General features: G+C 38.2%; 1 protein-coding gene across 1 annotated transcript; it reads left to right on the forward strand.

Moving 5' to 3' along the window:
- Nucleotides 1–1,038: 1,038 nt before the first annotated feature.
- Nucleotides 1,039–7,094, forward strand: GKN1 (gastrokine 1). Its single transcript, XM_030311794.1, has 7 exons — nucleotides 1,039–1,125; nucleotides 1,757–1,852; nucleotides 3,790–3,843; nucleotides 3,934–4,071; nucleotides 5,034–5,144; nucleotides 6,053–6,200; nucleotides 6,847–7,094. Exons 1-7 carry the CDS (start codon nucleotides 1,039–1,041, stop codon nucleotides 6,936–6,938), a joined length of 726 nt encoding a protein of 241 aa, XP_030167654.1. The 3' UTR covers nucleotides 6,939–7,094.
- The last annotated feature ends 14,594 nt before the right edge of the window (nucleotides 7,095–21,688 follow it).

The following is a 21,688-nucleotide window of genomic DNA, read 5'->3' on the forward strand; positions in this document are numbered from 1 at the left end:
AAACGTCAACCTTGAATCTTTGGTAAGGTATGGCATGCAAAAATTGTACTAGAGTGTACCCATATACCAAAGTGAGCTGGGCTTGAAGCCACCATGCTGTCCCCTCTTTGACTTTGCAGTGATGTGGCAGTTCCTGAGGCAGATGAAAATCTCTTCACATATGTCTTCACACATGCTTACTGATCTTTTGCAGCTAAAGAATAGGTTTGAAAGAAATTAGTGGACACATTAAAAAACAAAATTTAACCACAGCAATACTAATCCACTTACCTTTTCAAACAGGTGTTGCTAGTGAATCAAGATTTTTGACTATGTAACCCCATCCTAAGGTTCCAGTCCACACAGAAGAGGACAATCATGAACTCAAGAAGACTTTCAAAGAGGAAACTTATTAATCAGTGATGACTGAAATACAGTTTTCCTCTTTAGCAAGTTGATTCACTAGGGTCAGTGTATCAGAAAAGGTAGAAAAAAATAAAAACTTTAATTCAACCCCGAGACTGTTTTGAGCATTTCCTTGCTAGCCCAAGTGACAGTTTCTACTCTAGGCTTCTGATGAAAACATTTTTTAATCACTTTAACATAATTTCTGAAAAGCAAGTTTTCTATAAGTGAATAAAAGAACAGAGATTGCTTTCATAGCTCCAGGAAAAAAAGGAAGGTCCCCCTGAGATATGGGGAAGGTGTGTTGGGAGCAGTGGTATTTAAGCTGGGCTTTGATGAGTGAAAGGAAGTTTACTAACTAAAGAAAGCCAAGGGGGTAGCTCTCCAAGGTGGGAGAACAGCATGTGCAAAAGCATAGAGGCATGAAACATCCTGAATATTCCAGCAATAGTGGGAACTCTGGTGTAGCTGGAATATAGGAGTATAGCATGGAACAATACAGCTGGGGGAGGGGCTTTGGAAACATTATTAGGGACATTCTATGCCATTCCAATGAGTATCATGTCCATCTCGCAGGCTGCCAGTGAACATTTCTAAGCTTCGTAGAGTCATGTTTATTTATATATGTACTTTAGAGAGATAACTTTAGGGAAAATGGAGACGACTGTGCTGGAGTATGAGAGACTGGTGACCAGAGTGATTCATCACACAACTATTATAGAAGTTCTGGTGAAGGAAGCTGTAGGCAAGACCAGAGTTGAGAGGCAAATCTGGGACCAAATGACATGGTTTAGCACCTGACTGGATGTGGTGGTCAGAGGAAATTGCTGAAGACAGCCCCCAGGTTTCCTGGCTGGAAGTATGGTACTCTCTGTGTACTATGTGTGGTACATGGAACCACTGAGAGAGCTCAAGATTGCAGAAAAGGGTATAAGTTTGCTGGGAGTAGCTAGTAGAACATAGTTTGTTTAAGCAAAACCATCAGATGGGTTCGCATAAAGGTACAAAGAGGAAACCATTCCCACATCCTTATAGGAGCTATCTGCAAGGCCCAGCGTGCCCACAATTTCTCATCTGCAGTCTTGTTTGATTTTAGGGATTATTCTTCTCCTGAATCTGAGTGATCCCAATACATAAAATGTCCACACCCACAGCTTCAGTTGGCCCAGAGGCTATCATTAATCATATTGAGTTTGTTGTGATATCTTCAACTTCAACCAATGATGAGTCAGCTCAGCTCCATGTCAAAATGCCTTGCTGACCAAGGAGATATTCCCAAAGGCTTCCTGGTATGCTGGATCATGGCACAGATATGGAAGCTAGAGAAAGATAAATCTTTGACCCCACCTAGTCACACCTAGTTTGAGTAAAGCTGGTTAAGTACAAATATGAGAAGGGCTCTCATCTGAGTTCATGCCTGCCTTCTTCTCCACTCCATTGCTTTGGTGAAGCCAAGATGAAGCTCATAGTGAGTAGATTTTTCCTTTTGAATTCATTATCTGATGGCTAGAGACTGTTAATGTTCTGAGCTAAGTGGGTCTGCTTCTTATGACAATCTCACCATAATGGAAAATTTATTTTGAAAAAAAAAAATCTCCTTTCTTTTCATTGAATTGTGGCAAGTGAAAACATCTCTGAGGGCAGCCATAGTTATACTGGGAGCAGACAGCTCTGTGAGCATCATATACCATGCTATCTTAATAAAATTACCTTTCAGTTCTCCTTGTTCAGGTCTGGTCATAAAGCAAGCAGTCCCTAAGTCCTAGAAAATATCTAATCTTTCCCCACATTGCTGAATACCTCTTTTGACCAAACTCCTGAACATGTTCAGGCAAGATAAAAGCTCATTATCAAATTGGATGGGTGAGAGACTTATTGTCACATTCTCTGCTGTGAAACAGAGGTCCAAGTGAGAAAGATTTGCTTGAACCCTGTCCATAGTCATTTACCCATGAAAAATACCTGAAGCGTGAAGCTAGTACAGTCTCTCACCTCTGGCTCCAGATAAAAAGCTAAGAGTGGAGTAGGTACACCATGAAATTCCACCAAAGGAACTGGTGGTGCTGTGTGTCACTTATAACAAGATGCAGAGGGGCTAGAAACCCGATGAATATTTTCCTGTTTCAACATACTAAACACTATGTTACAGCAGTGTCTGCTTCGTAGTGGAGTTGCAAATGTAACATAATTATCTAGAAATTAGTTCTAATAACAGCAAGGTCAAAAAATTAAGAAAAAAAAAAGTTCCCAACCCAGGTCAGATCTGGTTTCTCTCTTGGTTCTGCCGTGAACAAGGGGTACAATCTTAGCTGATACAACCTTGGCCACGTTACTGAACATCTGAAGCTCAGTTTCCTCATATGTGAATGGATTGTTATGTACTAGAGGATCGCTAAGATTTCCCCCATCTCTCACTGTTTAGGAGACTAATTTTTACCTCCTTCTTAAGCTATCAGGAGAAAAATTAAGCAAATAAAAGAATTACCTTAAATCACCAGGGCAGATCTCAAACCATTTTGTCCCAGGTAAAGGAAATGAGGACAGGTACTCAGAATTGGGCCCCTGCATAAAGCTCTGTGTTCTGACAACTAATGTCATGTACCCGATGACAAATGACTAACCTAGGTATCCCGGGACAGTTACTGACTGCCTTTCTGCTAACCACACTTGACAGCCGGACCTCTCCATCCTTGGTCTCTCAATAGCAGCAGCTAGCCTGCTTACCAATCCATTGCTTTAAAAAAATTGTTTTTGATAAAAAGAGTCTTTTTTTATTAGGAGGTCGATGAAGGGAGGAAAGTATCCCAGATCAAAGAGGAAAAATAAATCGTTTTCAGACTTAATTCTCAGAACGTATATCCATCTTCATATTGTATATGCTATTCATTTTCAAATGTACTTTTCAATGTACTGATACTACATCAGTTTTTTATAAGACCTACATTGACAATTATTATTCTTCTTTTTTTAAAAAATGTTTATTTATTTGGAAAGAGAGAGAGTGGGTGTGAGCAGGGGAGGGGCAGAGAGAGATGGAAAGGATCCCAAGCAGGCTCCGCACTGTCAGCACAGAGCCCGACATGAGGCTTGAACCCACAAACCGTGAAATCATGAGCTGAGCCGAAACCAAGAGTCAGATGCTTAACTGACTGAGCCACCCAGGTGCTCCTACATTAACAATTCTAAAACTATATACCACAATAACATGATTACTACAGTAATTAAGCTATAATCTTACTTTATCATTAAAACTTTCTATGGTTGAAAAAAAATACAAGGTCAAAGAAGAAAGACGGATCACTTGAGACAGTGGTAAAATCAGTATTTTTTATAAGCTTGGGTAGAGAAAGAAGAGGACATTGTTTTGCCATGTGATAGTAGACCAATGTTATTTATGATTTTTAGATTGTCTTTGCCGGACTTCTTGGAGTCTTCCTGACCCCAGCCCTTGCTTTCACTGTAAGTATTACACTTTTTAAAGCGTATTATTAAAATGCATTTGCAAAGAAATGTGGCATTAAATCACTGTCAATTTCTTGTAAATTTCAGGATATCAACATTGGCGGTGACAGCAACAGTGGTATAAGTGGGCAGCAGTCAGTGAGTGTCAACAATGAACACAATGTGGCCAATATTGACAATAACAATGGATGGGACTCCTGGAATGCCCTCTGGGATTACAATACTGTAGGTAGCCAACATGCAATTTCCGTTCTTTACAAATATGATGTTTCTTTTTTTATAACAACAACAACAAAAATGTCTGCTAACCATAAAAGAATTTAAAATAAAATAATTTCTAACTGCACATAAGCATAGAGTTGTAAGTCAAAGTGCCTACTTTGGTCACCCAGTTTCACTACTAGATATAATACTATTAATGTTTCCCACAATCAGTTAAAATTCAAAGCAATGAACGGTAATTAGGATCCACTATGCCCACAGAATTGTGGGGCTGTTAGACAAATACGAACAACCTTCTGCCTTCTCTCGAGATACCTTCAGTAATGAGGAAAAACCTGCACAATATTACTGTTCCCTATTTCAGTCTATCTTCAGTTTCCTTCCAAAAAGCCAGAGATGGACATTTCACCTGTAACTCGAAAGAAAAAAAACAAAGGAAATGTAGGTGACAATATTAACTGGTAAGAGAAACACAAAACAAAAACCAAACAAAAACAACACTTGACTCTGGTTAGGAGACCCACCTCTGCAATTACCAGCTTTGTATGTAACAAATTCTGTACTTTTAATAAGCCCATTCTTTTCAGTTTTATCCATGTGGTCAATTAGAAAACTAATCCCTGTCTTACCTGTCTCCTAGAAATGTTGTGAAGATCAAATGAGACTCAACTGTGATAGCAATTTGAAGTTTATTTCAGCAAAATGGACATATGTAGAATGACTCCTTGTTAGAACTTGAAGAGAGAGCAACGAGTTAGACACTAGGTTCTTACAAACGTTAGCTATAGACATGATTGCAAAACAGGGGCAGATCTGATGTTCTTATCTAGGTTCATCCTTGAGTTCTATTTCCCTCTGCTGGTAAAACTGATGTCTAAAAAAAAAAAAAAAAAAAAAAAAAAAAAAAAAAAAACAAAACCTCCTTGGAAAACCTACTTCCTTCCATCTACCTTTTTCTTTAACAGAACTTTGCTGCGATTAGACTCTTTAAAAAGAAGATATGCATTGTGCACAGAATGAACAAGGATGTCATGCCCTCTCTTCATACTCTTGATGCACTGGTCAAGGAAAAGAAGGTATAAATAAAAGTCTTTTTGATTTTGTTCAAGGGAGGTCTTTTGGTTGCCAGTAAATAATGAGGTCACAGTCATTTCCTCTTGACCACAGTACGTTGTAACGTGTAGCACAAAAAGGGAAGAGGAACTAGTACTTTCCTGAGGAGAGGCAGCTGCCACCACACTCAGTGCTGTGGCTCACACCTGTCTTTACTGTTCAAGGAGCAAAGCTCTGCTCAAGCCAACGGGAGCTGCCTGCACTTCTCCACTTGGAGTTACACAAAGTTACACAAAAGTTGGGTTGGGGTTATTAGATTTAGAAATAAAAATAGAGGATACCCAGTTAAGTTTGAGTTTCAGATAAACAATGGATAAGTTTTTGTTTTTGTTTTTTTTTAGCATAAGTATATCCTATGCAATATTTAGGACATACTCACACTGAAAAAATGATTTGTTTATCTAAAATTTAAATATAACTGAGTGTCCTTTGTTTTATCTGGCAACCCTAGTTGGGTGGGGACAGAAGATGCATTGCTCTTTAAAATGTTTGCTTGAGTTCATATTTCTGTAACTGACAGATAGGTACCTTTCACTGACACAGTAGAGAAGATAAACTCCATTCTCAGAATCTGATTATTATATAGCTCAATCCAAAAAATACCAAATGACCAAATGAGGTCCAAGCTTCAGAATAAATTTAGCCTCAGATTTCTGCTTTTATGAGAAACTGAGGTTTCACACCAGCTAAATCTTTTGGGACACAGAAATTCTGAGATACATGGGGTTGGAGTTGGCTCTTCAACTCCAACAGCCATTTTGATTATGAGAAAACGGTAGCCAAGCAATACCCCGTACTGGCCTTGTACCCATCCCTCATCAACAAACTACTGAGCTGGGCATTCATTTCCTCTTTTCCTTTCCACACTCAGCTTCAGGGTAAAGGACCAGGGGGACCACCTCCCACGAGTCTGATATACTCAATCAACCCTGAGAGAGTCAATGATCTGGAAAAGTTAGGGAAACCCATCGCTGGCATGTGCAGAGGGATTCCAACATACACAGCTAATGAGCTTGAAGGTAAGTAGGCTTTCTATGGTGCATTGTGAGTTATTGCTGCTGATATGGTCAGACTATTCTCGGGCATGTCTACAGAAGACACCAGTTACTTAGCACTAGCTCTGTGCTTTAAGCGTGTGAAATTATTAACTCCTGCCAGCAGTCTTATGTGATAGGTATTGTTATTCCCACTTTCTGGATGAGGAAACTGAGGCACAGGGATAGGTCACAAATCCTTTGTCTGGGTCAGTCCCACCCATTTTGGGGTTGGATTCTGTGCTCTTCACCATTTGGAAATACGACCTTTCAAGAGTGGATCTGGAGTTACCACAAAATATATTTAAAGTGTTGCATGAATTTCTCAGTGAAAAAAGAATGCTAATAGAATCTATTGACTTGTTATAGCTCATTCACTTAATTTCTGGGCCTTCAAAGAATAACTTGCACAAAAACAAAGTATCCACCTACTTAACCTAATGGCAACTTTCCAGATCTCTGAAGTGATTGATTTAATCTAAATAGATAGATGATAGATAGATGGATAGATAGATAGATCTTGAAATCTGTGCATAGCTAGTTTGCAAACTGTAACACCCCCCCCCCAAAAAAAAAGTCCTTGAAAAGACATTGATATCAGTTTCTTTTCTTTTCTTTTTTTTTTAATCAGGGGCAAGCCTGTTCTTTTACTCAAAAGCATGCGTCCGTGCTGATATACTCTGGATTCTGAGAATTTCCTTATGTGGAGAATTGGAGGTGTAAAAAGAAAAAAAAAGTCACTTTGAATTTAATGATCAGAATATTTTATGCAAAAAAAAACACATTGGGTTCTAAAGGTTTTTATCATGTCATTCTGAAATGTATTCTTCCAGTTATGTTTGGCTTCTTTAAGTTTCAATAAATCTACTCAGCACTAAATTCCTTATGATTTCTGTTTGGAATGCATAGGATCAAAAGTGCCATGTGGTGGTGGGTAGGCCGTCCAAGTGTATTAGACCCAACTGTTAGCCTATATTCAGGGCCTGTCCCTTATAAAGAACCCCTTCAGATGCTTTGGATACTACTAACCACGGTTCTGGGAATGAATCCAAGGCAATCTGACTGCTCTAAAAACTGTTCCACAGTTGATGTGCACAGTAACATTTCAGATCAGCAAGGGCAGAAATCCACTCAAACAAGCTTACGCCAGAAAGGGAGGTTTACTGCAAGGATATTGGAGTATCTAAAATAATCTTAGGGCAAGAAAATCAAAGACACTGGAACCAGGAACCATATTGAGATCAAGACCCAAGTCTCCTCTCTCCTGGAAGCCACATATTAGTTCTTCTCTGCTCCTCTTTAAATTCTGCTTCTCTCTCCAATAAACATTTTTTTTTTTAAATATTCTTTAGGGGCGTCTGGGTGGCTCAGTCTGTTAAGCATTTGACTCTTGATTTTAGCTCAAGTCATGATCTCACAGTTCATGAGATCAAGAACCCAAGACAGGCTCTGCTCTACAGCACAGAGCCTGCTTGGGATTCTTTCTCTCTCAGCCCCTCCCCTGCTCTCTCTCTCTCTCTCACTCTCTCAAAATAAATAAATAAATAAATAAACATTTAAATTCTGCTTCTCTCCTCTTTCCATCTCGCAGATGGCTCTTTCCTTACTCATGCCAGAAGACGGCTGAGCCAAAATGTTAGCCTCATCTCCGTATTTCTACCTTTCCAGCTCAAGAGGTGATGTCTTATTCTTTTGACTCTCAATTCCAATTTTCCTTGACCCTGTTAGGTTCAAGGGCCCACAGCCTCCACTCACTGGCCAGGAAAGTGGAGTCACATAGTACAGATATAGCAATGCAGTCTCCAGTGAAGGAAAAAGATCTCAGAGAAAAATAGTCTCCAAATATTGTATGTGACGGTATGAAACTACCATTCAGTAAAAAACAAACAAACAAAAAAAACCCCAAAAACTCCTACGCATACTTCTTAAATCCTGATGCCATAAGAGGATAACTAATCCACTCTAATGTTTTCAGATGGGATACCCCTAAATAGTCATAACAACAACAAAAAAATGAGGACACGGATTCTCGTCATTTGTAAAAATGCAACATTTACCAGGCCTTATTGGAAAGCAATTATAATAATTTTCTTTACTTTGAGGCAATTTTATTGATGTTCACATGATGTGTACTACCAGAGCAGTAGAAATTTCAAAGTACCCTGAAGCCATGAAATGTGGACACCCATCAAAGATCAAGGCTTAGATACTGCCCTATCACTGTGATCGAGAGACAAAGAAACCTGTGAGTCACAAACTGGATACAGTGTCATGTAACTGACTTTTGGGAGCTGATGAATCCCATGTTTCCTAGAATTGTCTAGTCACTATTTCAGGAGAAGAAATTAAATTCACTAGGAAGATACAAAAATTCTAGATTATATACACCTCTCAGAATATATTACAGAAAAATTATACAAATTACAGGAGAATTTAATAACCTAACTGTTCTAGTTAAAGATTTTAACACATATTTTTCAATAACTTACAGATAAAGCAGCTAAGGATATAAAAACATTCAACAAAATTAACAAGCTTATTTTATTTTTTTTTATTAAAAAAATTTTTTTAATGTTTATTTATTTTTGAGACAGAGAGAGACAGAGCATGAGCAGGGAAGGGGCAGAGAGAGAGGGAGACACAGAATGTGAAGCAGGCTCCAGGCCCTAAGCTGTCAGCACAGAGCCCGACGCGGGGCTCGAACTCACGAACTGTGAGATCATGACTTAAGCCGAAGTTGGACGCTTAACCGACTGAGCCACCCAGGCGTCCCAACAAGCTTATTTTAGTGAACATATGTATAACACTTCAGAATACATATTATTCTAAAGTACTTATGGGACATTTGCAAATACTGATCACATGCTAAGACAGAAGTCAGATCTCAAAAAATTTCAAATGATTTGCATTATGAAACACATTTTTCTAACTTCAATTTCATTAAGAGAACAAATATTCCCTTCCAAATAAAACAAGATAGCTGCATTTGTTTTGAAATTAGGCAGCATATTTTTAAATAACAAATGAGCCAAAGAAGAATTCATGATGAAAGTGGAATGCATTTGAAACTGTGCAATAAGGAAAGCAGTACGTCGCAAAACCTGAGTAGCGGCTACAGCAAAGGATAAAAGAAATATTATTGTCTGAAATGTTCTGTTCATCAAAGAAGAAAAGCTGAAAATTGAGTCAAAAATTCAACTTTAAAAATGAGGAAAAGCATAAAATATCCAAAATAAGTAGGAAGAAAGAAGTATTATTGACAATATCAGAAGTTAATAAAATAGAAAAAAAATGTGCAATAGTAAGACTCAACAAACAAAGTCAAAACTTGGTTCTTTGGAAAGGCATAAAATTGACAAACTTTCGATAGAATTGACCATAAATAAAAATAAATAAGTGGAATCTAAACAAAAACAAAAACAGGAGCTCCTTGGTGACTTAGTTAAGTGTCCAACTCTTGATTTCGGCTCAGGTCAAGATCTCAGGGCTCGTGAGATTGGGCCCTGCATCCGGCTCTGTGCTGACAGCACTTAGGATTCTCTCACTGTCTCTCTCTGCCCCTCCCTCTCTTTCTCTCTCTTACAAATAAGTAAGTAAGTAAAATAAATAAATAAATAAACATTTGAAAAAAGTAAAAAAAAAAAAAAAGCTTAAAAAACAAAACCAAAAACAAATGAATAAACAAACAAAAAGCAGAATTAGATCTAGAACTACAGAGAACAAACCGAAGGTTGCCAGAGGGGTCGGGGTAGGGAACTGGACAACACAGAAGGGGAGGGGGTGGCCCAGGCTTCCAGTTCCAGGGTGAATAAGTCACAGGAATAAAAGGCACCGCGTCAGGAAGACAGTCAATGATACTGTAACAGCAACATAACAGGACAGAGGGTAGCTGCACTTGCGGTGAACAAAGCATAATGTACAAACTTGTCAAGCTGCTGAGTTACGCATCTGAAATTAATGTAACATTGTGTGTCAAGTACACTCCAATTTTTTAAATTAATTAATTAAAAAAAAGAAACACTAAAAAAAAGGAGATAATTCGCAAGCAATGCTAAAAAGAAGAAAAGGATACCGAGCTACAGATGCCACAGATTTAAAGATGTTCATAAAATGATATTGTGAACACCTTTATATCAATGAATTTGAAAGCTTAAGTTGAATTTCTTTTTTTTTTTAATTTCTTTTTGTTTTACTGTTTATATTTGGAAGAGAGACAGAGAGCGAGCAAGGGAGGGGCAGAGAGACAGAAAGAGAATCTGAAGCGGGCTCCAGGCTCTGAGATGTCAGCACAGAGCCCGACGTGGGGCTTGAACTCACAAACCACAAGATCATGACCCGAGCCGAAGTCAGGCTCCCAACTGACTGAGCCACCCAGGTGCTCCCAAATTTCCTAAGAAATAACCTACCAAAGATCACCCAAGAAGAAATATAGAGCCTGAATAATTCTACAACCAGTAACGGAAATGGTTCAGAAGTTTAAAAACTTTACACAAGAAAATTCCAGACCGAGGTGGTTTTTATACTGAGATTTAACAAACGTTGAAAATACAGATTATTCTAATCTTAAATAACTATTCAAATGTATAGGTTGGGGAGGAGGGAAGGGCGGAGTACTCTCCAATGCATTTCAGGAGAATATGAGTAACTCAATTCCAAAACCTGACAAGGATTGTATGGGAAAAGAAAAATACAGAGCAATCTTTGTTATGAATACAGATTACAGATGCAAAATGCCTTAACAAACTGATAGCAAATGAACTGAGCAAAGTGTTGAAAAGATTGAATACAGCACGAATATGTTGGATTTTTCCTAGTAATGCAAATGGTCTGATACTAGGAAATTAATAATGTAATTTGTCACATTGAAAAATCAACAGACAACAATCTTATGATAAATCTCAATAGTAGCAAAAATAGTAATAAACATAATAAAGTTAAATATTCATCATAATAAACAAGTATTCTCAGAAGACTTAGAATTAAAAGAAACTAATCTAAGATTATCTGAAAATAAAAACTACTGTATCATGTAAAACAATGAAAACATTCCTCTTAAGGCAAGAAATAAGACAAATGCCCATCATCAAAACTTCTAGAAACATTGTACTGAAAGTTAGTAAAGAAAAAAAAATTAAATATAAAGATTCGAAAGGAAGGAGGGAAGAAAAAAAAACTATCCTTATGCCCAAATGACATAGTTTTCTGTGTAAAAATACAAACAAATCTGTAGATAATTTATGGGAATCAGGGCATTTAGAAAGGTCCCTGCATACAAAATTGGCTATCAAATATAAGCTGCATTTCTATATATCAACAACAAACATATAGAAACTTTATTTTGTTTGGGTTTTTTTTTAAATGCTTACTAATTTATTTTGAAAGAGAGAGAGCACACACACATACACAAGAGGGGAGGGAAGAAAAAGAGGGAGAGAGAGAATCCCAAGCAGATTCTGTGCTATCAGTAGGGAGCCCGACATGAACTGGATCCCACAAATTGTGAGGTCATGACCTGAGCCAAAATCAAGAGTCAGATGACCAACCTAATGAGCCACCAGGCACCCCTAGAAACTTTATTTTGAAATAGTGTTTATATACCAGGAAAATATACGACAAAATTTGGAAAAAAATTACTTAATTTAAGTAATGTTTCTTAAGCAGTTTCTACATGCATAGCACTATTGCACACACTTGAAATCCATCAGCAAATAGAAATGCAAAAATCCTTGCCTCGTGTAGCTAATATTTTAGTTAGAGGAGGCAGAGATAAACAATCAATATAATTAAAATACAAATGAACAAATACATAAATGAATTGTGGGAAATTTTGTAGGATAGTATACTGTCCTACTATAGGCATGTGATACTATCCTACCAAATAGAAAATAACAAATACTAAGGGGAAAATGCAGAGCAGGGTAAGGGAAATCAAGAGTGACAGGAGGGAAGAGGCAGTTTGCAATTATTAACAGGTATGTAGGATAGGCGTCATTGAAAGGTGACCTTTGAACGAAGACTAAAAGAGATTAAGCAGTTAGCCATGCCAATATTTCTGGGGAAAAAAAGCATTATGGGCAAAGGAAATAGTGCTACACGCTAAGGCAGAAGTGTGTCTGGACAAATTAAAAGTACAGCGTGGAGGGCACCTGGGTGGTTCAATCAGTTAAGCATCTGACTTTGGCTCACTTCATGATCTCACAGTTCATGAGTTCGAGTCCCATGTCAGGCTCTGTGCTAACAGCTCAGAGCCTGGAGCCTACTTCAGATTCTACGTCTCCCTTTCTCTCTGCCCCTCCTCTGCTCACACTCTGTCTCTTTCAAAAATAAAAAAATTAAAAATAAATAAATAAATAAATAAAATAAAAGTATAGCATGAAAGTCAGTGTGGCTGAGGAAAATAAGTGAAACAGAGAGCAGAAGGAGATGAGAGCAAAGAGGCAATAGGGGACCAGATTGTGAGGAGTCCTGCAGGCCAGTGTTAGAACTTCAGGTATTATCCTGGGTAAAAGAGGGAGACACTGCAGGAATTTGAGCCAAGATAGGATATGATCTTACCAAGTAATATATTAAGGAAAATATGTGCTATACTTCTCTGGAAACTTTATTGAGACACATTAATGTAAGCTAAGTAAATGCAGAGAAACCATGGCTATGAATTAGAGGACGTGTTACTAAAAGAATGTGAGCTCTCCCTCAATCTATAGATTCAAAGCAATTCAAAACAAATTCCCAGCAGGCCAGGTGTGTGCATGTGTATGTGTGGACACAACAAGCTAAATTTATAATATGCATTCAAGATCAAGGGGCCAGTTGGAAGACAATTCTCCATGCATCCTTGATGGTTCTATACATCTTATGAGTAGAAGCACTGACTCCTCTTTGTTCTCAACTTTTTTTTGTAAGGATGTTTGTATAATAAGCAGTCTTGGAATATAGTGATAGTGTGTCTTTGGAGAGCAAAAAGTAGGCATGTTTACTGCCCATTATAAAATATTTGAGTTCTATAAGCTTACACCCTACTATGTAATATACCCCACTGTGTGTGCAAGCTTCCCTCTGGGTCCACATGCACTGCCCTGTGAAGCTCATGGACAAGGAACCCTGACACAGACATGCTCCAGTGCAAACTACTTGCTGTGCTGTGGCTAACAAAGTCCTTTGTGTCTTAGCCAGGGGGCTCATGTCTTCTGTCGTCAACCATGAAACTGCAGCAGGCAACTTTACAGCTTTCAAGTAGGGTAAAATCTCAGACCCTTCTTGAAAGGGTCAAGAATAGCCAAATTACTGCCGTAGAACAACAAAATGGGTGAACTTGACCTACCATAATTATCATAAAGACATAGTAGTTAAGACAATGCAATGTGAGTACTGGGATATACAAATATATCAGTGGAATAAAATAGAAAGCCCGCAGATAGATCCACACATCTATAGGTGACTGAAATAGGATATAGACTGCCTTCCAAGTCTGTGGGGGAAAGATGGGCTTCTTCCATAAGTGATGTTAAAATAATTAGGTAGCCATATGGAATACAAAGAAATGGGAAAATACCACCAGACACCCTGCCTTATACCATATATTTAAAAAACAATTTCATGTATGTTAAAAACCTAAATAAAGAAGGCAAAATAAAAAGCCTTAGAAGATAATATAGAACAATAACTTCAGGACTATTGACAGAGGGAAGGATTTGCTAAACTTTACAGAAAAAGCTCTAGCCATAAAGCAAAATATTAATAAATTTCTCTACATTAAAGATAAGAGTCGGGGCGCCTGGGTGGCGCAGTCGGTTAAGCGTCCGACTTCAGCCAGGTCACGATCTCGCGGTCCGTGAGTTCGAGCCCCACGTCAGGCTCTGGGCTGATGGCTCAGAGCCTGGAGCCTGTTTCCGATTCTGTGTCTCCCTCTCTCTCTGCCCCTCCCCCGTTCATGCTCTGTCTCTCTCTGTCCCAAAAATAAATAAACGTTGAAAAAAATTTTTTTAAAAAAAGATAAGAGTGTCCTTTTATCCATAGACACCAAAAATACAGCAGAAAGATAAGCCACAAACTAGTAGAGATATATGCAACACATAAAGTGGATAAAAGTTCATTTAAAAAATTTCATAAAGAAGTCCTACATATCAACAAGAAAAAGATGAATAAGAAGTAGAAAAGTAGATACAGGTATGTTTCTAGAAGAGGAACCCTGGATGGCGAATCTAGATAGGAAGAGATATTAACTTCATTATTAATAAGAAAAATGCATATTAAAATCACAGCAATAGATCATGTTATATGCAACCTATTGGCAGTTGAAAAAGTCTAGTATCGGGTGTTGGAGGGGGGTACAGAGTAACAGTACATGGCCAGGGCAGGCATGAATTGGCATGACTGCTTTGGAAGACAATTCAGCATTGTCCAATAACCTGAAGATGTGAATTTCCTGTGATCCAACATTACCACTCTTAGGTATAGACCCCAAAGAAATTCTCGCCTATGGGCATCCAGAAACATGTACAAGAATGCTCATAGCAGCAGTGTTTGGAACAGCAAAAAAAACTAGAAACAATCTGAATCTTTGCCAATAGAAGCATAGATAAATAAATTGTGATATGTTTACTTAGCAGAATACTAAACATCACAAAAAGAAAACCAAATTAATCACAGCCATACACAACAACATGCATGACTCTCTGGAAAACAATGTTGAGCCTGCCAAGCAAATCATATTTACATAAAGTTCAAAAACATGTGAAACTAAACAACACATATATTCTATTTTAGAAATACCTTAATATGTGGTAAAACCATGACTCAAAGCAAAGGAATGATAACACAGAGCTCGCTATAATTGTGCACCCCTGAGGGGGATGGAAGGGTCCATGGAGGGGCAAATGGAAGGCTTCCAAGGTAACGGTAATGCCGTCCCTCTCCCTCAAATTAGATCGAGGGGAGGGATGTTCATGGGTATGTGCTGTGTCATTATTCTTTATACTCGGCCTATATTCCTAAATAGTCTTATGCACTAACTCAAGACTTAAGGACAAGTTTTAAAAGTTAAAAGCACAAGAAGTAAGATAATGTTACGAAGACAAACAAGGGGTAGACCTTTGGGGAAAGAACTGTCCTTTCTTTCCAACATAAAGCAGAGACCTCTCGCCTCTTGCTCAGCTCTGAGGCTTGTGGTTCCGAACACACAGCCTTTGAGTCACGTCCCTGGAAGAGTCAAGTAAGTGAAAATGTGTTCACTCAGCACCAGGATGCCAAGAGGTCCGCGGAGAGAGGCCACCGTCCCCATGCTGTGCTAGTGCCAAGCCTGCCCTCTGCAAGGCTCGAAATCCCTGTTTGGAAGCTTGTCACACAGGTTCCCATTTGCAGTTTCGTCTGCCTTGTGGATAACCCAAGTGACTCATACCAAACCCCGGCCCACTGGGGTCAGGAAGAGATGTTGGGAGCATGCAGGGCTGGCTTGCAGGGTCTTCAGAAGTTTTAGTGACTTCATAACCCCAAGAGGCACCAGAGAGGAGCAGACAATATCCCGTTACAAGCCCTTGCCCATTATTAGAATATCTTTCTGGACCTCCTCCCAACTGCACTTCTGATGTAACTGAACAGTTTAAACCAAACCTCCGGGGAATGATCCTTCTAGAACATCAACGAATAAATTTTAACCTAAAGTCAAATTTTCCAAGGAACTTTCATATCAAGAGACACATACATCCATTAACTTATTTTTACACTCACCACATATCCAAAATAACCAATCAAGAATATCAGGAAGTACAACCAAATTAGAGCAAAAGTATGCCAAACCTTACAGTTAAATCATTGCTACCCAGATGTTCAAATTAGGCTTTCATCATCCTCTTTCCTGGTATTGCTTTGGTCCACAAGATTCAAATCAGACAATAAAAATCATGGCTCGGCCCCGTTAACTAAGAGCATTATCAATAGCACACCCCATTTCAACTCTATGCCATTTATCTATCTATCTATCTATCTAACAAGTATTATTGAGCACCTCCTATGTGATAGACTTTTCTAGGCATAGAGATAAACTATGGGGGGAAAGCCATTAAAGTGCCTGACTTCACAAAGTTTACATCCAGTAGTGAAGAGAAACAATAAATACATAAATACACAATACAAGTAATGATGAAAACTCTTAAGAAGGGAACAGAATAATATGAGGGAAGAAGAACCATCAATAGAAAGTTGAGATGGGGGAAGGTTGCTGTTTTGTACTAGACAGGCAGGTGTATAATAAAGAATTTGGCTGGCCCCTGTCCCAGTTTCCTGGGAGGTGTTTTTTAAGTGATTGAGCATCTTTGTTATTGGTAGTGGTCCTCTCAGACCACACCTGATAATTTATCTTAATGATGTGACTCAGGACCAGAGCAAGTTATGCCAGAAAGATTAACTATGTGATTAGACACTTGGGTCTATAAGTCACATGATAACAGCCAGGAGGCTAGAGACTGAGTCACATGACCAATGATTTAATCAATCATCCCTATATAATGAAACCCCAATAAAAACCAGGGACACCAAAACTCAGGTAATCTCCTCTGGTTGGCAATAGTCCACGTCAATGTCACGAGGGTGACAATTTTGACTATTGAGAAAAGCAAAGGTATTAACTCTACTGAGAAAGGACAAAGAAAGCTTCATGTTTGGGACCCTCCCAAAACTTGCCTTATGCATCTCCCTTTGGCTATTTCTGCTTTGCATCCCATTGTTATAATAAAACTGTTATAGTAATAATGCTTTGCTGAGTTCAGTTGTTCTAGTGAATTATTGAATCTGTAGGGGCAGTGGGAACTGCTAAATCTGTAGCCAGCTGGTCAGAAGTGAAAAATGACCCAGAGACTCTGGAACTCAGAACTTATATCCAAAGTGAAGTCATTCTTGTAGAGATAATAAAATGTACAAATTTAACCATGTTGCTTTCTTTATTACATCATTTATATTCCATCTCTTCCCCCTCCCCTGCCAATTGTATTGGCTAGAACATTAGGAGAAATATAAAATACAAAAATAATAGCAGATATACTCAACTTATACCTCCATTTTTTTCACCATTAAACAGCATGCTAACAATCAGTTTCTCAAAGATGCATTGTTTTGTCTCATTTATGTGTAATAATTGTTAGATTGCCTTAACTTGGAAAAAGAGAAATTAATAAGATAACTCTAAAAAGTTTATATTTGGAATAAACCATCTTAAATGATATAGGAGAATAAAACCTTGGTCAAATAGGAAAATGTTTTTATGATTTCAGCATCGTTAAAAAGTCTATTTCACAAAGCAAGATAAAACATGTAACTTAATCAGAAATGGGTCACAGCTTCTAATGAATTGTTCTTACATAATTTGACTGGCCTGTTATGGTGCAAATAATGGCTCCCTGGTCATATCTCAAAGTACCATACTTAAGCCCCTCTTCCAACATTAGCAAAATTCCAATCTTTTTATCTCTATGGGGTCTTTCCCCTTCTGTGTCTTGACTGTGCTGGGGGTGTACTCACATTAAAGAGTTTTATTGGTTACTCGTACTTCTGCATGGAACCAGAGCCCCAGACATGCCTCACTGAGCCTAGAAGACTCTTCTATGGCTACTAGAACTTACTGAATTACAACTACCACTGTGCCCAAACAAGAGGTCTGGTTTGATGTGAAAATCTGGGTACTCAAAAGAGGTGTCTTTGCTCTCACTTGCCACTCACAATGGAGTCAGTGCTCAAAGCTAATTCTTCCGAAACTTGTAACTGTCCAATGTGAGGCTAAGGCTGAACCTCCAGCTCTGCCAAGGTTTGGCTCCTGGTGTAGATTCCTGCTGAAGCTGCAATATAGTTCATCCAGATGACTTCTACAACCAAGTATGTGTCATCTGAACATTGGGCTCTGCTCCAAACCAAAGAATTAGCTCTAGGGTTTCTTTATTAGTTCTTCGCCTCAGTTTTATAATTTATCAAATTGTGCTTTTCAAAATATTATTTGGTAATTCTTACTCCCCTTAAGTTTATTTTGTTCCTTTCCTAAATTGTTGAGTTGGCTACTGAATTTATTTTTGCCTTTCTTTTCTTGGTTAAAGAATACAAAAATTTACCATTATTAATTTCTTCCTATATGTAATTTGACCTCCTTCCTTAATGTTTGATATATATTCTTGACATTATAGTTATTTATTTAAATAACCAATAATTACATTTTTATTTCCTCATTGACAAAAAGACAGTATCTTGAATTCTCAGTTTTTAATATGTTATTTGTTCTTTAATTATTAATTTATAGTTTTATTTAATTGTGGTAAATGAATGTACCCTGTGAAATTTCTACTAACTGGAATTAAAAGAGTTTTTTTTTAAGCCTAGGCTATTAACAACTTTTGAAAACATTCCAGGAATGTTTCTTTTTTTCTTTGTTTTTTATTTTATTTTAGAGACAGAAAGTACATGTGCATGCACATGTGCAAGTGGGGTACAGGGGCAAAGGGAGAAGGAGAGAGAGAATCTTAAGCAGGCTCCACACTCAGCAGGGAGCCTGACATGGGGCTCAAACCCATAACACTGAGATCATAACCTGAGCCAAAATCAAGAGTCAGATGCTCAACTGACTGAGCCACCCAGGCTCAGGCACCCCCTTGAAAAAGAATGTGTGTCAGCTCCAAGATTCGTAGTAGAATGCAGAGTTATAGAAGGTGGATCCCTTGAATATGGTTTGACTCAGTGACTTGCTTCTAATAAACAGAGCATGGAAAAAGAAAAAGAGTAACTTTACAGACACCACCTTAATTAACTAAGTGATCATGGTCGACATCACCAGTCATGTTGATATCATGTACCCTCTGATATGGTGTGTCTTTCACCAGTCTGGTATTCCTCCCCCAAATCCATAACCCCAGGACAATCATAAGAAAACATCAGACAAACCCAAACTAATGGACGTTTTGCAAAGCATCTGGTCGCACTCTTCAAAGTTGTCAAGGTCTTTGTATTCGTTTTTCAGAGCTGCCACAACAAATGTGGCTTAAAATAGCACGTATTCAATCTTTTGTAATTTTGGAAGCCCAAAGTCTGAAATCAAAGTGTCAGCAGGGTCACCTCCTTCCAAAGGCCGTAGGAAGTATCCCTCCTGGCTTCTTCCAGCATCTGGTGCTCCTGGTATTGCTTGGCTTGTGTCTGCATCACTCCAATCCCAGCCTCTGTCTTCAGGTGGCTTTCTTCCTTCTGTTTCTATGTCTCAAATCTTCCTTTCCTTTCTCCTATCAGGACAGCAGTCATTGGACTTCAGGTCCACCCTAAATCCCAAATGATCTTATCCTAAGATCTTTAATTACATCTGTAAAGACTCTTTTTCCAAATAAGATCATATTCACAGGCATCAAGGGTTAGAGAGTGGCCATATCTTTTTGGGAGACCCAATTCACTCTACTCCAAGGAGTAGGAGAAACTGTGACAGATTGCAGGAGACTAAGGAGATAGATGAGTCAACGCAATGTGGGATCCTGGATTGGATCCGGGGACAGAAAAGGGACATTAATGGAAAAACTGGTGAAAGCTAAATAAACTCTGCTGGTTAGTTAATAATATTATGGCAATGTTAGTTTCTTAAATTGTTTAATGTCATCTTTTTAATATTGCCTAAACATAAATTTCATGCTTCTGATCATCATGTTCTCTGAAAGATGTTCAGAAAGATGTTCTGAAAGATCATCATGATCTCTGAAAGATGTTCATTTATATCAGAGGAAGCTAAGTGAAGGGTATATAGGAACTCTCTGTACTATCATCACACTCTTCTAAAAATCTAAAAGTATTTGGAAATAAAAATTTTTAAGCGATCAGATTAGACTATTTTATTAAAAGATAAAGACTCAGATTTTGTTTAAAAATCCAGGTAGTGGGGCGCCTGGGTGGCTCAGTCGGTTGGGCGTCCGACTTCGGCTCAGGTCATGATCTCGCAGTCCGTGAGTTCGAGCCCTGCATTAGGCTCTGTGCTGACAGCTCAGAGCCTGGAGCCTGTTTCAGATTCTGTGTCTCCCTCTCTCTCTGACCCTCCCCCGTTCATGCTCTGTCTCTCTCTGTCTCAAAAATAAATAAAAACGTAAAACAAAAAAAAATCCAGGTATTAGACAAGAAGAAACTAAAAGAAATACTGATACATGAAAAAAAATGGCAACAATATAAAAGTACATTTTAAATAATAAAGTTAGGGGGTTAATATTATTGTCAAAAAAGTACAATTTAGGGCAAAATCAGTAAATAAAATAATAGGAAGTCATTTATGATGCTAAAATATGCAATTCACATTGAAGACCTACCAATCGTAACATTTATTATAGACCAAATTATGTAGATTCAAAGGATATAAAACAAACAAAAAACCCTATTGGAAATGCTAATAGAAGTTAGCAAAAGTACAAAAGAGGGGAGACCTTATCATACCTATCATTTTTGACAGATCAAATACACGAAAAGAAAATATGAAAAACTTTAATATTTAGGTGTTTTCACCTGGACATGGAATCACCGTGAAATGCGGACTCATATAAGTATCTGCAACCAATAGTGGGAATAATATGAGCATTGGTGACATGATTATCGTCAAGTGGCAAACATTTCCTGATAGAATTCTAAACTAAGAAAGTACTGTCTTCCTTCAATTTACACCCGTTCCTGCAAGTTACAGTGCCAACTAAGTAATTACAAAGTATCTTTATGTTTAAAACAAGTAAGTATCCAGACTCAGAAAACCATAAACAATCACAAAGGACAAGTCTTCACGGCAGTGCTATTAAGAACAACTGAATGGGGGTGCCTGGGTGACTCAGTTGGTTAAGTGTCTGACTTTGGCGCAGGTCATGATCTCTCAGTTTGTGAGTTTCAGCCCTGCATTGGGCTCTGTGCTGACAAGCTCAGAGCCTGGAGCCTGCTTCAGATTCTGTGTCTCCCTCTCTCTCTGCCCTTCCCTTTCCCGTGCTCTGTCTCTCTCTTTCAAAAACAAACATTAAAAAAAAATTTTTTTAATGAAAATTTTAAAAAAAGAAAAAAATGAACTGAACAGAGTTCGCAGAGCATCCCTCCAAATGACGTTAGTATGAGTTTCCCCCAATTTAATTTTGACAAATAAAATTCCCCTACAATTTTCTTTTCTTCTTTTTTTTTCTTTTAACTTTCTTCATATGTGTTACCTGTGAGTAGTGAGGAGGAAGCTCCAAAACACAGCCTTAGCATGGTTGGGATATTTCAGTTGGGCACAAGGTTTTCTTTTTATGTTTTACTGCCTGAAGTTACCTGGGTCTTCTAATTAATAGGATTCTCTAGTTAGGGGATCATTGAAGCAATCGACATACTTGTTTTCTTATCCTGCTTTACCTGGTTGGCCTGAGTGTGAACGCCCATCGCACTCTGTATGTCCTTTACTATTGAGAACCCTGAAATAGCTGGCAGAACCAGGCTTTGCCCCAAAGCACCTGCTCTCGGCTCCA

Source organism: Lynx canadensis, chromosome A3, assembly GCF_007474595.2.
Source record: "Lynx canadensis isolate LIC74 chromosome A3, mLynCan4.pri.v2, whole genome shotgun sequence".
NCBI classification, from domain to species: domain Eukaryota; kingdom Metazoa; phylum Chordata; class Mammalia; order Carnivora; family Felidae; genus Lynx; species Lynx canadensis.